Here is a 17503-nt window from a genome sequence, read left to right as displayed (position 1 = left end):
AGCGGTTTACAAAATCATGGTTTATACTGAGATTGAAACAACTGTAACAATTACTTCCTGCCAGCAGAGAAGTTATTATTAATAATAATAATAATAATAATAAATATTATTATTAGTAAACATTTGAGAATTCTTAATGTATCCTTCCTTTTAAAGCACACTAATTAAATAGATTAACAATATATATATGTTGGTGCTGTATCAATAAAACATAATAATAATAATAATAATAATAATAAATATTATTATTATTAAGTACATGGCTTCATACATATGTTCACTTACATTCTAGTATTTGATATTTTGGGGAGGGGCACATTATTGCTACATATAGAGCAATCGGTGAAAAAAAAATTGGTTTCCATGGTAATTGCACCACATTTATAACGGCTCGTTAGAAATATGGCAACGCATGGAAGATGCAGCACCTCATTGGTAATAAGGTCAGCGGTCACTTTGCACCTGCTTGCGGAATGTTGCGTCAGCCACAAAGGGGTTTATTTAGACTAGTAACTAAGGAGGGAATCCCTTCGCTTTAACCACGCCTCGTCGCCATGGTTACCAGACAAATTCCGACATGAAGCAGCTTGTTAAAGCCGCGGTCTGGGAAAAACATTAACAGACGCGCTCTCCTCCCATCCTTCCCTTCTCTTGGAGTAGAAGAGCACGGATCCTCCGACCTTCCGGAATGCAATTTGTTAGGCGTACGCGAAACAACGAGTGTTAACAGTGCAATGGCCTTCAGGATATTTATTTAACGGCCATCGTGCACACAACAATGTCGCCCGCTGTAGATTATCAAGGCGAAGGATCAGAAGATTAGATTAGGGACCAAATTTATTTTAACTCTTCAAAGATTGTAGGGTGTTGTCGGTGGGCAACCTTCTAATCAACCAAAAGGCTACACATTCGGAACACTCTCCTAAAGATCTCCTAATTAAGCTTTTATTAATTAGATTATCTATAGTTTGGTGTTCCAGGGCTAGTGGCTACGGGGTCTGTTCGATGAATGTGAAGTTGAGTTGAGTTGGCAGTCAAGTCAGATGTCCGAGACCCAAGTCAACGTGACCTCTAACCTCCATCGAGACCCAATGGAAAGCATAGCATGTCGGCTAGTTACGAATAGTCGGGTTGGTCTCTTGAGGGGGAAAAAAGGTCTTCAAGCCCAACAAAGTCAACTTGGCTCCTCAGGAGGAAGAGAGATGACCAGAAACGGTCAAACTCTTAATAACTCTTACATGTCGACCAACTGGACTGTTGATTGGAGGTCAGATGAGTGACGTGACTCAGTGATATCCATCGGCACACATCAGATCAACGGTGAACTCCATAAAGTGGGTCAAGTGCTAATGAGTTTGACATTTTCCGCCTCCCATCGAGATGAGACGCACGCACCTTGGAATAGACCGATATAATAAACCGTTTGCTGAGTTGAGACGAGAGAGGATAGGGAACAGAGTGGGGAAGAAAGGAGGGTATAAAAATGTAAATCATATACATCATATACATCAGAATACAGGCAGAATAAAAAGGAAAGTAAAAAAACATGAATTTTATTAATAATAAATACGCTTTAAATTAGATGTGATAGTAACTGGGATTCTTTACAATTGGTGAGGTTCAAATTATTAACTATTGATGCTCTTTGGTGTTTTCATTCAGACTAAACCTTGTAAAGCTCTATATATATATCATATGATTAGAATCTAGTTCTAACAGAAGCTGTTCAAGTTCTGTCGTAGTTACGTTTTATTTATGAGAACAGCAATAGCTTTGGGAAAAAAACAACTCACTGAAGGCAAGCTAGGTCATGTGTAGCAGATACATCGAAGATGTATTATTCCTATTGAATCAAAATACGGTAACTTTAATATGTTTCTTAAAATGTTTTGAAATGCAGAAAAGAATTTGAGATACGAACGTTAGAATGATTAAACTCAAGGAGGGTAACAGACTGTTGAACACCCACAGGAACCATTGGGTGTAATATGTATATAACCTGTGCTAATGGAGCAAATCATGCTATCTGTAAGGGGCATAATGGAGGATAGAACTGGGTGCGTCATCAACTGATTCTTGGAACCTACGGGGCAAAGCCCCAAAGCACCCAGATAGTGCCAACAATGGTAACAATGGTGCAAACGCCATAGCAACCAATAGAATGTTCAAGGTAATTTTGCCAGGTGAAATATTTTTTTTAGTGCCACAAACTATGACCACATAAACAGCGCTAGGTGAGAAACCAGCCCGGTTACTTATACTCAGCTGTCTCTGGGTGTAATGGATCCATTCACTAAACAATTATTCAACAAATACAATGTAAAGAATTCCAAGAAATTACCAGCTGTCAATGGTGGATTTGAAACTTTCTAGACCAATATTCCTTCTACTCTTTACTCTAAACAAATGGTATTTTGGTCCTTGCTTGGATCCATATTTAATACAAGTGAGCACTCCCCTTACGTGGCAGGTAACTTCATGCAGCCTGCGAGGTGCGTCCTGGGACTGGCTCGGCCCTGGCTTGTTCTGTGCCAATGGCACTACCAAAACTTTGCCAGTCCGCATATGTCTATCGTTTGTTTTTGTGTAGCAACTCTTGATGGTCCTTACTTTGGAGAAGACAAGAAAATGGACCTCTTCTCCATTATGTTTTTCAGGCTGCTGTATAACTGGAGTTGTTTACCCAGCACGTCTTCCCTGCCCTCCATTTCTCTTGACCTCACACCTCTTTCCATCACCTTCTTTTCCATTTTGTCGTCTATAACGATTGTTTTTTGTTCTGGATTGTGTAATTAGATACATACATTATGTGAATTTGTACTTCCCAACCCCTTCTCATCAGCACCATGTTAAGTCGCTTACGGGTTTACAACCCAATTTATTTCTTTATGGTGATACATTCATTATTTCACACATAATTACCTCCGGTGTGCAAGTTATACTTATACAGAGGAAGGACAGCACATCATCCAAGCAGGACTGGGACCACCATAATGGGTGCATAGCTGGTAGGGGAGCCATCCCATGGTTCTCTCCTATTTGTGTAAGCACAATAACGAGTGGGGCACCCTGGCGGTGACTTCTAGAGTTGCCCCTGCTCCCTTGTGTGCATGTTTCGATCGGGCAACTCATTTTTTGCCCACAAATCTTTTTGTCTGACATCCCCTCCCCTGCAGACCATCTTTTCTAGGAGGTCAGAATGTATCTGATTGTCCTACAGAAGGAATAAAAACAAGTTCAAGATTCAGAGAAGCTTCCTGTGTAGGCTAGCTTGGGCTCAACCTCTTCTGAGGGACTGTCTTCTATTGGGGTTGGGGCTAGTCACATAAGGGGCGGGGTTAGTTGTGTGAGGGTGGCGCTAACTCTGGACTAGGGCATGGCCAGCCGCAGATAGCATTACATGGGTGGGGAGTGGGAGGGAATTGGATGGAGGTGGGCATGGCTAAATATCACTGTCCTGCCCTGGAGAAAGAAGAAAGTGGCCAGGAGACCCCGGGAAGCAGTGATTCCAACTGGAGACTCCAGTTCAAGCCAGGAGACTTCCCAGGAATGCATATTAGTAACAAGGATGACCCACAAACCACTGCATTTATTTTGGATATCTACTAATTTATATTATGATGCTAAAGTAGATCCATCGCTTTAATTTCTCTTCTACATCTATTATTAATCAGACACATGTCCTTAGCGATAGTCACGTGCAACCCACGCATTCAAATCACAAGCATTCAAATAGTTCCACAAGGCCAGGTGGTTGGGTTATGTTTACGGTGATTTCATCTGTCATCATTCGGAATAATCATATTTATGTTTAACCCATTGAGGGCCAGAAGAGTGCGGCATGCACTGGCACCCCCAAAAACACGTGTTAACCATCTACAGAATATTTTAGAGCATTTTAGAAATCAAAACGAGACGTGAACAAGCTTGAACTTGATCCATACAACGAGCAACATGGAATAATTCAAAAACATCGCCGGGCAAAGCGCGTCTTCGCTGTGAATTTCCTGTCCGTGGCGCGTTGCCAGGAAATTAGATCTTTGGAACAGAATGCTGCGTGTTTACGAAATCACAAAATTGCCCACAACTCGCAGCCTTTTTTGAATCAGACTGAGACCGCAGGCGCGACTACACCCTGGATTAATTACGCTGCATTATCCAGACTTAAGAAATATCACAAATCGTTAGCTTCCTACAGATTCATCATTCACGCTCTGCCATCTTTCGACAGTTAAAGTGGGGAAGCCATCGATTCCTCTCTTGATTTCCCCAAACATTCGGGGAATTATACTTTAACAAGAGCTACAGAGCTATATTTGATCTATACATTGTGCACAATTGCAAGGAATTTGTTGGCTCCATTCCATAGTTATGACATCAATACATGGCAAAATATGCAAACAAATTGCTCTTGTTGTTGTGAATTTGCTTATGGTGCCATTGGAGGAGGGCTGTCCCTTGCTGGGGGGCAAGTAAGGCAAAGTGGCCCCGTCACCCCCTTGCAACACACACACATACACTCGCACACACTCGCAGGGTGACCTGCCCCTAGAAAAGCAACCCAGGGGCTGACACCACTTCAGACCTGTCTCCCTAGAAAGAATATGCTACTGCCTAGTGCCACCTCGATTCAGCCGCCCCAGGTAGCCCGCAGTGCCCCTTTCAGTGCCCTGAAAATGCCCCAGAGCTCCCTGCAATCTGAAATGTGAATCATGCTTCAAAGTAACCTGGTAGTTTGCTTTAGATGGTCCACCTCATAACTTTATGCAATCCACCCCACCTGCTTTTAGATTGTAAGCTTATTTGACCAGGGCGCCCCTTGTCACCTTTTATTTCTGTAAGTCCACAGTTATATGACACACTACGTGTGTACCCACTGCACAGCGCTACAGAATATGCCGGCGCTATATAAATAACGCCCTGATATTTTTTATGTAACTGCAGAAGCGATGTCCGTGAGTATCGCTCAAAAACTTGGTCTGCTTACTTTAAGGCCCCGTCATATGTAGGGACTCTGACAAATGTGGCAATGTTGTTGCTTTGCTCCTTCTCTTGGACCACAAAACGGAACTTGACAACACAATTGTGGTGCAGGTATGATGCAATCTGCATTTCTTAAGTTTATGCCTATCAATGTCTTGTCCCAGAATGAGGAGTCTGAGTGAAGGAGGTCTCAGCCAATCAGGAGAGACTTCTCAACTCTCCTGATTGCTTGAGAGTTCAGACGCCTCTCCTGATAGGCTGAGTCCCTCCTTCACACCAACTCAGAGTAAGCTGCAGCCAGCACCAGGTATGTGTGTGTGACTGTGTTTGTCAGTTTGTCACAGTGTTTGTGTGACTGTGTGTGTAATGTCTGGTAATAGAGGAGTTAATTCTCTGAATCTACTCATGCCTGGTATTAGAGGGGTTAACATTCTATATCTATATGTCTAATGTCTGTAATGAGTGTATGTATATTATTAAATCTTGGCATATATATATATATACACCTGTGTGTGGAATCTTGTCTGCTTCATAGTGAATGGCAGAAAAAAAAACGTGGCCACCCTAATATATATATATATATATATATATATATATATATACAGTATATACAATATCTAATGGCATTTGTTTGACCAGACGCATCTCCTGCGTAGAAGTGTATCGGATACCTCTGGATCCTCAGCTCTGGATCCTCCGCTCCATGGAATCTAACGAGACCCCACACCTGTGCGCATAAATCACTCCAGACCGTAGAGGGCCATTAGACTGTAGTGACTTGTTAATAGTGGCAACCAAAAGGCTCTAGCACTAGTCCTGATAAAGGCCTTTGTTACTTATTAGGGGCTAATTATATTCTGAAAGGCGGGGTCGGCCTCGGCAGTGGGTGTGGCCACCCATCCGCCTTACCGCCTTTGAGACACTAGCGTCACGCGGAGGCCACCTGCTAGCTGGAATGGATCTCTCCTTGTGACGCTGATCACAGACCTCCATTGCTTTTCCATCTCCTTGGGCTGGTTAGTGGAGATAATTAACTGCAAGCCTCCCAACTGTCCCGCTTTGTGCATGGCAGTCCCAATTTTGCCCCTCTATCCCACTGTCCCGCCGAGCTCTACCTATGTCGTGCTTTTCGGGACACAGGTAGAGCTCACCTGGAATCAGGATTTCATTCTTTGGTGTGTGGGAAATGTATGTTCAGAAATGCACACATGCACAGTAGTACTGCCAGTTTGAGTGACCCTGTACCTCCCAAGCTCCGCCCCCAGGGTCCCCGGGTGTAGAAGTTGGGCGTTATGCAACAGGCCCGTGATCCCCACGACCCGCAAAAAAGGACAGTATACCCAAGACAGCGGGACACGGCCTGAAAACGGTTACTGTTGGGAGGTATGCTAGTCATCAGGGCATTAGCTTTCCCTGATATGCATTTCATATTATTATTATTATTTTTAAATAAGTTTTAGTTGTTTTTTGGCAGTAAATAAAAGTGTAGCAGTCACCATAGCAACCAATGAACTGATCCAATTACACACATGTGCAGACTTCAATTTAAAATATTAATCAGGTGTTAAGTGAACATAATATTTTCTGTTAAGTAAATTATACACATGTAAGTGTAGTTATATATAAATGCTCGTATATAATGAGTAGATTTAATCAAGATACTGAATACTGAAGCTGCCCTGATCATAACGCAGCCTTGTTTCTGCAATTATCTGCATCCATGCAGTACTACAGCCGAAAACTACACTTCCCAGCATGCAGCGCGCCAGAGCTCACCTCACGGCAGGCTGTGCGCTCAGCCGTGAGGCGCTTTCCCAGGAGGATTTTGCTCTGAGGAGGCAATGGCTGCTACCGGTTCGTCTCAGGCCCCAATTTCATTTGGGTTCAGTCGCAGCTCTAAAAAGAAACTCGGCTCGGCTGCGGACCTCGGGAACCGGGAGGAAGATAAACGGGAGTATCTGGTCGGGGCGGAAGGGAAGGAGTTGCTCAGGTAACACAGGGCTGTCTACCAGCCACATACTTTACTAATATGTCTGTGTTATAAATACAGACATCCAATGTAAGTGTGGCGGGGAACATATATATATATATGTATAGGGGTAACCATAGTTACCAATTTACTATCGAAACTCTCCTCCCACCTCCACTAGTGCATCTCTGTAGAGGACAGTCGTTAATCTATACATAGCACTAAAAGGAAGGGCTCTTCCTGCATCCAAGGCTGCCATACAAAATCCAGGGGCCCGGTGCCGGCCCCTGCCCCGTACCATTGCCCCGTAACCTCCCATTACCCTGCCCTATGTGGACAGAGGGGTCACCGGGCTCCGAATTACAGAAAGGGGCCACTTAGCCCCAAAGCCTGCAACTGACCGGACACGAGCATTACGGCAATCTGCTCCACATCTAGCCATGTAGATCTATATTATGCTTACAGCACGATACTTTCAAAGAGTGGGTGCCAGAGATTCAGAAACGTTATGATCCGACTGTCCGATGTATTATGAATAAGTCGAAAAGTATTTTTAAACACAGAGCTGTGACGTTTCTTTTAGAAGACCTGTAACCTGCAACCCCCTGGCTGTGCAGAGTATTCTATGGGAAACGCTCTGCCGTTTTTTGATGAACCGTGCAGCTGCGGGAAGAGAAAGGAATACTATACTATACTAGCTCTGCCACCTACCACACCCACAGGATAAAATACCCCCTACTCTGAAAGGCACACCCCAGCCTACACATGCTCTTTAATTCATATGCGTGTTTAGTAATACCTTGTATTTGCCGTTTCTGCTTTTTTCATCCAAAGGCATAGATTGATTCCCCCAAAAAATATGTACATTTTGCATGATCCCCTCACTCTTAGATCCGTTCCCATGCAGGAGATGTGACCGACCGGCAGCGTCAAGTTTGGTGCCATGGCAGGGACTCCACCCCATCCCCTGTATATAATACTCTCCGTCTCCAAACAAACTCTCAGCCCTCCAAATTCCATGGAAAGGAGGTGTTCAATGTAATACAGGTGACAACGTTTCAGCTCGCCAGGAGTCATGGCGTGACACATACCCCTGGTGAGTTGGAACGGTGCCACCCGTGTTGCAATAAACACCTCCTTTGTACATATTTTGGAGCGCTGAACGTTTATTTGGACAGTGCATGAAGCATCTCGGGAAGCAAGTCGCCATGGCAACATATAGTGGATCAGACATTGCGATGTGACAGGTGCACCAATACACCTGAAGAAGAGCTCAAAGCTGGGATCGCTTCTCCTTTCCATTCTTCCCTGGAGGTGCAGAAGCTTTACGGTGTAATGCGGTGAACAAATGTGATATTAGATATTCCAATTCACAACTTTACTGGAATAATCAAGCACGCGCGGTTTAATGTGAATGAAACCAGTTTTAAGGGGTGGTCTAGGAGTCCGGAAAATGGTGACAGGGTGCTTAGAGACAGGCTGAAAACAAGCAAAGGCACAAGATGGGTTTTTGGCTATAAGATGCAAAGGGCTCTTATACGTGGAAGGGCAAACAATGCTAGCTCAGGCTTGCCGAACCTTTTCTTCTTCTCCTTTGGCTTTGGCCGCTGCACTTCCAGCCAACTCATGTGTCATCGTGTCACTAGAGTCAACAGAAATGCATCACAAGGTGTTATTACCGAATATTACAGTAACCGGGAGCAAAACTAAAAAGCCTGAATGTGTCACACGGGTAACACCACACTTTGCATGTTGCTTTGTTACACGGCTTGTTAAGTCATCTCCCTGTATTCATTTTTGTAGCCCGGGGGTCCTCCTGGCAGCCTTAAAGAAGACACTAGGACCTTTTTAAAGAATCTGCCACCGTTAAACAGGTGGGGCTGCATGGAGGGCTTAACAGTTTTGTATAACGTTCTGCAATGCAATAAGGTGCTTGCTAACATAAGAACACTTCATACGGGGGCTTGATAAACTCAAGGCGTCACTGAGCCGTATTTCCCTAAGGTATGGCTTGCATTTACTGCCATTCTGAGTACTTTGTGCAGAGCGTAAATATTAGACTTGGGCGCCGGCTGAGTCTTTCTGGTCGCTTCAGGGAAAAAAAAAAAACCTTCACATTCCACGAATATTCTCCCGTTCCCGCTTTCCTTTTGGGCGAATGTTCGTATACGTTCTTCGTATTAGTTTCTCTTCGTTTTCTGCCGATTTTAGCTGTAACAATTAGCAGCAGGTGCCAATTGCAGCCAGGATTTTAAAAGTCCATAAGAGCAACTCTATTGGTCTCCCAGCAGGAGGGCTCCTCTGGCATCAACCAATGAAGGGCAGCTGGTCTTCATTGGTTGATGCCAGAAGAGCCCCCTACCGGCGACCAATAGAGTTGCTCCTACGGACCTTTTTACTCCTTGCACCAAAGCCATTGGTCTCCCCAGGCCAAGTTGCCCAGCCCTTTACCAAGAGGACTCAAATCCTTGTTCCCCCCAAGTTGCTCAGAGCTGTTGTCTCAGACACTGCCTGGCTAATAAAATCTACAAATATTTGTCTTTGTGTAAAAACAAATAATCAACTGCAAATTGTGCAATGTAGTACAGGGAATTCCTAAAGTAATGGATGAGCGAGATTATCGTAATATTCCTGCTTTAGAATCTGTACTGAAGACCTGCCTGACCGCTGATTTCCTGTTCTATTTTTGCCGATAAGCTTCTTGCCTTCCCGGCAGTGTGATGTCACGCAGAACATAAATCAGTTGTGGTTATAGGCGTTCATTTCGAGAGCCAGAGAAGGGCATATATTAGTAAGGATGCATCATGAGTTTAAAAACCATGGTATACCTGTGATCCCCCCCCCCCATCAACAAGGTTCCGCTAACTACGTTCACATTCTGCTGGTTGGATCCAAGGCTTTGCTGACTATTTCCAGTAAAGCATTTCTGAGATATTTGTGCACCAGGGAAGTCGCCCTCCCCAGACTGCTTTGTACGCCAGTCGCTGTTCCTGTCAAAAGGACTAAATTGACCCGGGAGTAACTCAGAAGTTATTCTGGGCCAGAGATAAGTTAGCAAAGTGAGTCTGTCGATGGAATCAGCCCCGACTCATTGAACGGCTGGCAGGCGGTGGAATAGTTGAGCGCTTTATCTTGTACGTTGTGCAGATTGTCTCGACTTCACCTCGAAATACGTGGCGGTCTTTGATGTGAATAATCGTCTAAGAAAAAAAATGTAATCTCTCCAAGGAAGCAACTCCATCTAAAAATCATTCAATTGTGCGTAGAATTCAGCCGGTTTCCAGATGCTGTTTTTATAGCAGATCTTGTTAAGTCGTAGCTGTGGCCACAGACATAACCCAAGGAGCCGCAGAATTATACAATCAAACAAATGGCCGTTGTTTCTGTGTTGCAAACGGCCAAAGCCGAATAGTTTTTGGTGCTTTAAATGATCGGCCGCGTAATGCTAAAGTTGTAGCTATTTTGATTGCTAAAGGTGGCGTTTTTAGATGGCACTTCCCGTTCTGCGTAGGATATTTAAGACGGGGCAACTAGTTGAGAAAACAGGAAGTGACATCAAGAAGCTAAACCGTTTCCTGTGTGTTCTGTATAGCTGCTAAGCAGATATTTTTTTTTTCATTTTTGATTATAAATGTATTTATCTTTTTAAATAGATATACAGGGAAGTGCCAGGATGCAGTCTTTAAATATTCTACATATTATTAAAAAAACTTTATTAAAAAGTGCTGAACATTCAACGTATGGAGAGAAGTCCGCCTTACTATCCTATTATACAAAGTGCTGTAGCCATGTTTTAAAAGTTGTGAATAGTTTCTGTGCATTAACAAGGTTTCTGCTCGTCTAAGGTCTAATCGCAGGTTTCTTTTTCAGCGTTAACCCTGCGCCGGCTGCCAAGGCTCTGGTGATTCCCCTAATACAGAAAAACCGGTGGTCCCAACCAAGCAAGACTCAGGAGAAGGCTCAGGATGGAGACCCGAAACATACCGAAGAAGATGCTGTGTTGTCACAAGCTGTGCAGGAGCTGATTCAAGGTGAATACCAACTCCTTAAGGGACTAATAAATAGTAATCAATAAAGCATACAGTTAGACTTTATTAATAGCAAATAATTTACGGTTAATACCTAAGTGGGTTAAAAAAAACATCCGTTTGCGTCCATCTCTGGAGACGAGACGCGCTGCAGGAATTAAGCATCCGAGGTAAGCGTCTATGGCTGTTTTTAATCCGCTTTAAATGTAACAGTAAAAACATGCATCATATTAAATGTTTTATTTATTGCAACAAAAAAAAGTTGGTCTCTTAATATGTCACGTTGAAGACCTCATCTGCCTTTAAGAGTTCAAGGAGAACTTGTGTAAAGCTCACGTGTTGCCTATTAAAACCTGGTATTCATTAAAAAATGAATGGCCGTGTATTTAACACATTAGCCGGAGTCCGATACAGGATTAAAATGAATAATAGTAATTATAAAAGCAGCGTGATGTTTGTTTACAGCCTTGTTATTCGATATGTAGTTATCTAGTTTTGAGTAATCTGTGTAAATAGTCTGATCTGCTGTCCTAATGCAAATTATCTTTGGTTACTTTTTGCATACGTTGAACCAAAGTGGCTTTCAGAGAGTTTTTTTTTTTTTTATGTCAAGAATAGTGCCCAGAATCTAAAAATAAGCAAAATATTTGAATGCTCGTGTGTACTAATGACTTCTACATCAACAGAATGAAGACTTTTATAACCAAGATCATGTTTGCATGACAGCCAGGGCTCGCTGGGACAGCATTTATTAAGGAGCCAGTGAAATTTTGCGAGCCCTGTGTTTATGTTTAGCTGACATTGTAACCCTAAACATTTTACTTGCTGCTTATGCCTAGAGTCTCTTAAATGATATTCAGTAAGCTCATAAAGCAGGGTTGGCCATTATCCAACATCCCTTCACCTACAATTCCTCTGACTCTTGGCTTATCTTTAACAATCAAGATGCAATTGTAGGTATTAAGTGACTAAGTAATGGGACGTAAGAATGTGGGTAAAGATCTGTCTGTTTCCAAAGTAAAGCAACTTTTGGTTCCCCTAGAATCACGGCGATCCCAAGAGAATGATTCCGAGGAGAATCCGACCGCCAGCATCCCGCTGCTCATGCAGAACAGGGTCCCTGACGGGTACGAAGACGGCGACAAAGTGGATGTTCGTCTCCGGCCAGAATCTGTAAGTCCCCTTGTGAATAAAATAATTCTTCCGAATCCTTTGTCTTTATGCAGCTGTGGACAGGTTATAGCGTGCATGTCCTGACCACCTTGTCATCCATACTTTGCTGCAGCTATATAGGCAGACACATTGATTTGAATTCTAGCTTATATGCACATATATGTTGTCAGTAATTGGGTTGCCGGAGATAAAGTAAAATCTCGGGAATTTTGATCTATACATTTGCTAGTAGGTTTTTATACACACACATACACACATGTATGTAATATTATTTTTTTTACCCAAAGTTTGCCGTTTCCCTTTTCAGGCAGAGGCTGCAGACTATGAGGTGGTCCCTGTGGAGCAGTACGGGATGGCCATGCTGAGGGGCATGGGATGGAAAGAAGGAGAGGGAATCGGACGAACCTTCAAAGAGTGAGTGTAAGGTCTGCTGGCAAGTAGATGTTGGCTACACTTAATGAGGCTTTGAATATTACACCAAATAGCGGAGTCACTGGTTTGAATGTGTGAATGAGAATCATTGCTGGGATACTGTGTTATCTATGTCCTATGATTTGATAACTAGCTCCTGAATTAGCCTGTTAGTCACTCTTTAATGACCGCGTCTGTATGGTCGTTTTAAAATTGGATATGGCTGTAGATTCTATATTGTTGACTGATTACTTTTATTTTAAATTCCTAACAAACTGTCTGTGTATTGCTTCTAGAGACGTTAAGCCATTAGAGCAGAAGCTGCGGCCAAAAGGATTGGGTTTAGGAGCCGACAGATCTGCTATTCAGGACTTGGAGCCACAGAAGCCACGCAGACCCCTAAAACCTGGAGAAGAACCAAAAGAAGAAGAAGCAAAAGGCCTGGGGCCGGGAAGTTCTGTGGAAATCCAGAGTGGCGCACACAAAAACCTCTATGGGAAGGTAGGCGTTAATCCTTTGTTATAGCCTTCGTATCTAGCTGGCTTTGTGTATGTCTCCTAAGCATTCATTCACTGACACATCTGTATCTGCTTTAGGTGGAGGGCATTGACCCCGACAATGCTAGAGCTATGGTGAAGCTCGCCATCGGGGGAAATGTGGTCACCGTGTCTCAGTTCGCCCTACGATTGGTCAGCAGTTCAGAATACAAAACATATGCAAAGGATCTAAGTGAGTAAAAAAGAATATAAAAATCACATGGCAATCAGTAAAGTAATAAAACTATGCGAGGGTGTGAGCACACACCCTTAATGCGATTTGCATGCTTCCACCATAGATTAGGACAGCTACCACAAGCTAAGGTCACAAGATTGCCCTGCGTAAGTGTGCACACTCGTTGTACTTGTATATCAGAGAGTATTAACCCCTAACAGGGTGTCTTGGTATATATATCGCATGCTTTTTGATTACTCCCCCATTAAATCCGATGGAGGGGGTGGTGGGTTGATATGGATTGGATGCGGCTGGGTTCAGTGATGCCATGGAGTCCAAATGCACAGGGAGCACCTGTGAGTGAGGGATGGCTTTTACACCAGAATTCTTCATGAAGCACATTATTTAATATATATATATATATATATATATATATATATATATATATATATATATATATATATATTTACAGTGTGTGACATCAAAGCAAACCATGGATGATCTTTCATTGCTCATTGAAAGTAAAAGCATGTGTGCCCCTTTAAATGTCCTTTTCGCTGCTCGCACCTTAGAATGGCGCAGCCTCATACTTTACCTTTTGCTTTAAAACCTCATCTGTTTTGATTGCACCTCTTTTCTCCACCCAACCTCCGGTTCCTGATAAGAACAGACAAAGCAATTAACTCTCTGCTGTGTGTATCCTGCAAAGTGTTAAAAAGTCTAATTATTTGGTTACTAAGATACATATTTACCGACGGGTTATTGATTAACATGGCTGCTGCCCGGTAGGTAGATTGAATAATCCAGCTTTATGCTGCACAAGAGATCTCCAGATTGAGCGCAAAGGAAACTGTGTCGCCACCTGGCTTTCAACATCTTAAAAGGTAGATAACTATTTGCAACTCAAACAAATACTATTAAGCAATTATCTCACATAATTAATTGTTAATTGCCTCTAAAGTATTACTGTGAGTCAGATGCACAAGTCACAACGTCGTGTAGTAAAGACATCTCTTATGTATGAGTGAACCATTGGCGTTGTTAGTATTATTAAATACGCACAAGAACGGTACCTGCATTTTACTCATCAATCCTGACCTATTACTAGAGATGTAAAAATTCCGGAAATTTTGAAGCCATGGGGAAAAAAACAGGAAAAAATGGAACTTATCAGAAAAATTAACTAAAAAAACCAAAATTTTGCTTTTCAAAACTTTATTTTTGTTGCAAATGGAACAGGGTATACCTCCCCTTTCCCTCAAATGCAACAAACTAAATGAAGAAGCCATCAACCCCCCCAAAAAAACAAAAGATCTCCTCTAATCCTCCTCCGTGGATTGGACAGGGAGAGCGATCACAATCGCCCAATCAGATTTGCACCTTGGCACCAATTGCAAATGGAAAAGTTAAGTAGCTGGCATTATTTGTGCCAGTTGAAGGCATCTTTGCATGTGATATTGTTTGAATGTCATGTCCTAAACATATTATTTATCATCATAAAAAGATATTCCACACTCCCATTTTGTTTAAACTTTTTCAGAAACATTTTTTTCCCAATTTTTCCTTTTTTTTTTTTCTTCTTCATCTCTACCTAGAATGCACCTCCTATTTTAGGATCAAATGCCTGATAATGAGCTGAGAGCTCAAGATTTTACTTATCTGTAAAAAAAACAAACCATAAACTTTCAACCTTCTTGTCAATTACATTTTTCATTTGAACTGAAATCTCATATAACCTGTAGTGTTTAAGTCATTATATTAGGAGCCTGCAGTTACTAAGGCAGGCCTTTCTTTTGTGTCCACCAAGGTCGGTTGAGTAAAGCTAAAAGACAAAAAGATCTCGAGGAAGCTAAGGAGGAGCAACGCCGGGAACGGGAATCGGAAGAAGGGGAGCAACACAGGAGAAGCAGAGATGAACACAGGGAGCAAAGTCGGAACGGAGACTCCGGCCACAGACACAAAAGACCAAAACAGAGGAGTCCTGAACACGAGAAAGAGAAGAAGAAAACCAGGCAGGAGCCTCCAAGGTGAGGACTATGTTGGAATCGCCCATTTGAAAACCTGATTCCGGAAGTATTTGGCCCATCCGCTTTATTTCCTTTAAATAGTGAAAATGTTTTTGTTCTTCAAAACATCCATGTAGGCTTGATGGATCGGGTTCTACGTGCGTCTCTCCCATTGTTTAATACCAGTGACTTTTTACACATTGATTCTTGAGGCATCTATCTGTATCAGACCTTACAGGGGACACACATGATATTTAACAGTTTGGAAAACTTCATGCAGACTGGGCTTCTAGACTTATTTGTAATATATTATTTGATTAAATGAGAAGTGCTGTTATGGCTCTCAGGGAGTATATCACTGCAGCTTGGGCACACTGCTGAGACGTGTCCTTACTGTTATTCCCTGTTTTTCTTTTCAGCTGGCTTCGTCGGGATTTGAAAGTGCGATTCATTGACAAGCATTATAAAGGAGGAAAATATTACAACTCTAAGGTAAATTAACACAAAACTCGCCCCCACCTACCACAGATTGACAACTATAAGTGTTATTTGCAACCTGCTACTGTTATCCAGCAATCATCAGATGAAGGGTTAAGCATAAGATTAGCAAGGTATTTGAGGGAAATTAAAGTAGGTGGAGCTTGGTAGGAATTGGGTGTGCCTGGGTGTGGCTACCATTAAACTCCTCCCCAAAAACACCTGCAGCACCCCCTAAAAATATTGCCTAAAGCATCGTATTTGACAGTGCCTTTTCACCTAAAAGAGTTATACTTGGACGCTTTTCACACAGGTGCTGATAGAAGACGTTCCGAGTCCTCGGAGCTGCGTGTGCCGGACAGAAAGTGGGCGCATCCTAGAAGGTGAGTAAAAACGAAAGAATCTGTTCTCATACAATGTAAACCAAATTATTCTATGGAATGAGCTAATCCGGCCTTGTATAAATGTATGCTTTAACAACAATCTTTGCTGTGTATAAAGTTTTAGTGAACAGTAATACCAAAAAAGTCTTTAATCTTAGACGTTTCAGATCTGTTTGTGATACTAATGAACTGGTTTCCCATCTAGATATTAAGCAGGACATGCTGGAAACCGTCATACCCAAGGAGGAGGGAGATCGTGTAATGGTGGTCCTGGGGAAGCATCGAGGGCAGGTATGTTTTGCCCGTATAAATGTATATCGAAGAAACGGTAAAGCGTGGATTTCTGTTGGTCACACGCAGAAGAAAGTTTAGGGAAGTAGTGAAATATTTTAATAAATCTAGTGTACAATTCCTGTAAGGCTCGTCCTTGAGTTTAAAGTTGCACCTCCTGAATATTCCATGCTGTGGGATATAAGCCTGGAGGTTTATTTACTAAAGGTGTTCAGCTTCTTCAGTTCACTTTACATTATGAAGAGCCCCTGTGAGCTTGTGCTGCGGAGAGAGCTTGGCTGGTAATGTATAGTAATGCATAGGCAAGTGAATGAGATTTCTTAAGTCCCCTCACACATTGCATTATGCGGGGCCAGCTTACCCACTTCCATACCTCAAGACCATAGTGCCGTGGATTGTGTTTGATGTGATGTCTGATCTGCTTGCCTTTCTTTTCATTTTGAAGGTTGGGACAATTATGCATAGAGACAAGCACAAGTGCCACGCTCTGGTGCAGTTACAAGGGGATCACGAGGAAGGCGTAACCTTAAGCTATGATGTCATATGTCACTACGCAGGGGAAAGAGATGACTAAAGCCGGGCACACTTGGGGTGGAGCAGAGTCTTGTACAGTGTCAGAACTTTTATCCTGAATGCCTTCTTTTATTTAAGGACTGTAAATAAACATGACATTTGGTATAAAATACTGTGGTGCTGATTGAAAGGGATCACATGATGGGTGACCAGTCAGAATGCAAAAAGTTTGGGTCCCCAAACCAAAGCTGTACTTTCTGCCAGCGGCCTGCCCAGCTCTGCACCACCACTTGCAGCTATACCTCCTTCGCAGAGGGCACTGATGTTGCGCATGACCTGGGGCTCTAAGGACAGCTGCTGCGAGCCCCAAAGGTAAGCCTGGCTCCAGGGCAGTTGCCCCTTTTGTACAGGGGCTGGACAGCTAAGGCTGACCCAAAGGCTACATTTTGAATAAAACAAAGATTCTCAAATGTATCAGGGATCCTGATGATTCATACAATCCCACTTACATAAAACATGCGGGGAAAATGGTTTATTAACCCATTTAATATAAGAAGT

The 17503-nt window shown here is 42.7% G+C and overlaps 1 protein-coding gene across 1 annotated transcript; it reads left to right on the top strand.

The window, feature by feature from the left end:
• Positions 1 to 6794: 6794 nt before the first annotated feature.
• GPKOW (G-patch domain and KOW motifs) lies at positions 6795 to 17115 on the top strand. Its single transcript, XM_053473229.1, has 11 exons — positions 6795 to 6973; positions 10823 to 10983; positions 12023 to 12153; positions 12461 to 12567; positions 12861 to 13065; positions 13161 to 13293; positions 15083 to 15302; positions 15701 to 15773; positions 16072 to 16141; positions 16347 to 16432; positions 16878 to 17115. The coding sequence occupies exons 1-11, from the start codon at positions 6825 to 6827 to the stop codon at positions 17004 to 17006; spliced, it is 1464 nt and encodes a 487-aa protein (XP_053329204.1). The 5' UTR covers positions 6795 to 6824; the 3' UTR covers positions 17007 to 17115.
• Positions 17116 to 17503: the final 388 nt, after the last annotated feature.

Source organism: Spea bombifrons, chromosome 8, assembly GCF_027358695.1.
Source record: "Spea bombifrons isolate aSpeBom1 chromosome 8, aSpeBom1.2.pri, whole genome shotgun sequence".
Lineage (NCBI taxonomy): Eukaryota > Metazoa > Chordata > Amphibia > Anura > Pelobatidae > Spea > Spea bombifrons.
This window is presented reverse-complemented; position numbering and strand designations above follow the sequence as displayed.

Coding starts and splice junctions, on each gene's coding strand:
- GPKOW (XM_053473229.1), top strand. CDS start 6,825: ATGGCTGCTACCGGTTCGTCTCAGGCCCCAATTTCATTTGGGTTCAGT. Junction 10,984..12,022: donor TGTGCAGGAGCTGATTCAAG/GTGAATACCAAC, acceptor TGGTTCCCCTAG/AATCACGGCGATCCCAAGAG. Junction 15,774..16,071: donor GAAAATATTACAACTCTAAG/GTAAATTAACAC, acceptor CTTTTCACACAG/GTGCTGATAGAAGACGTTCC.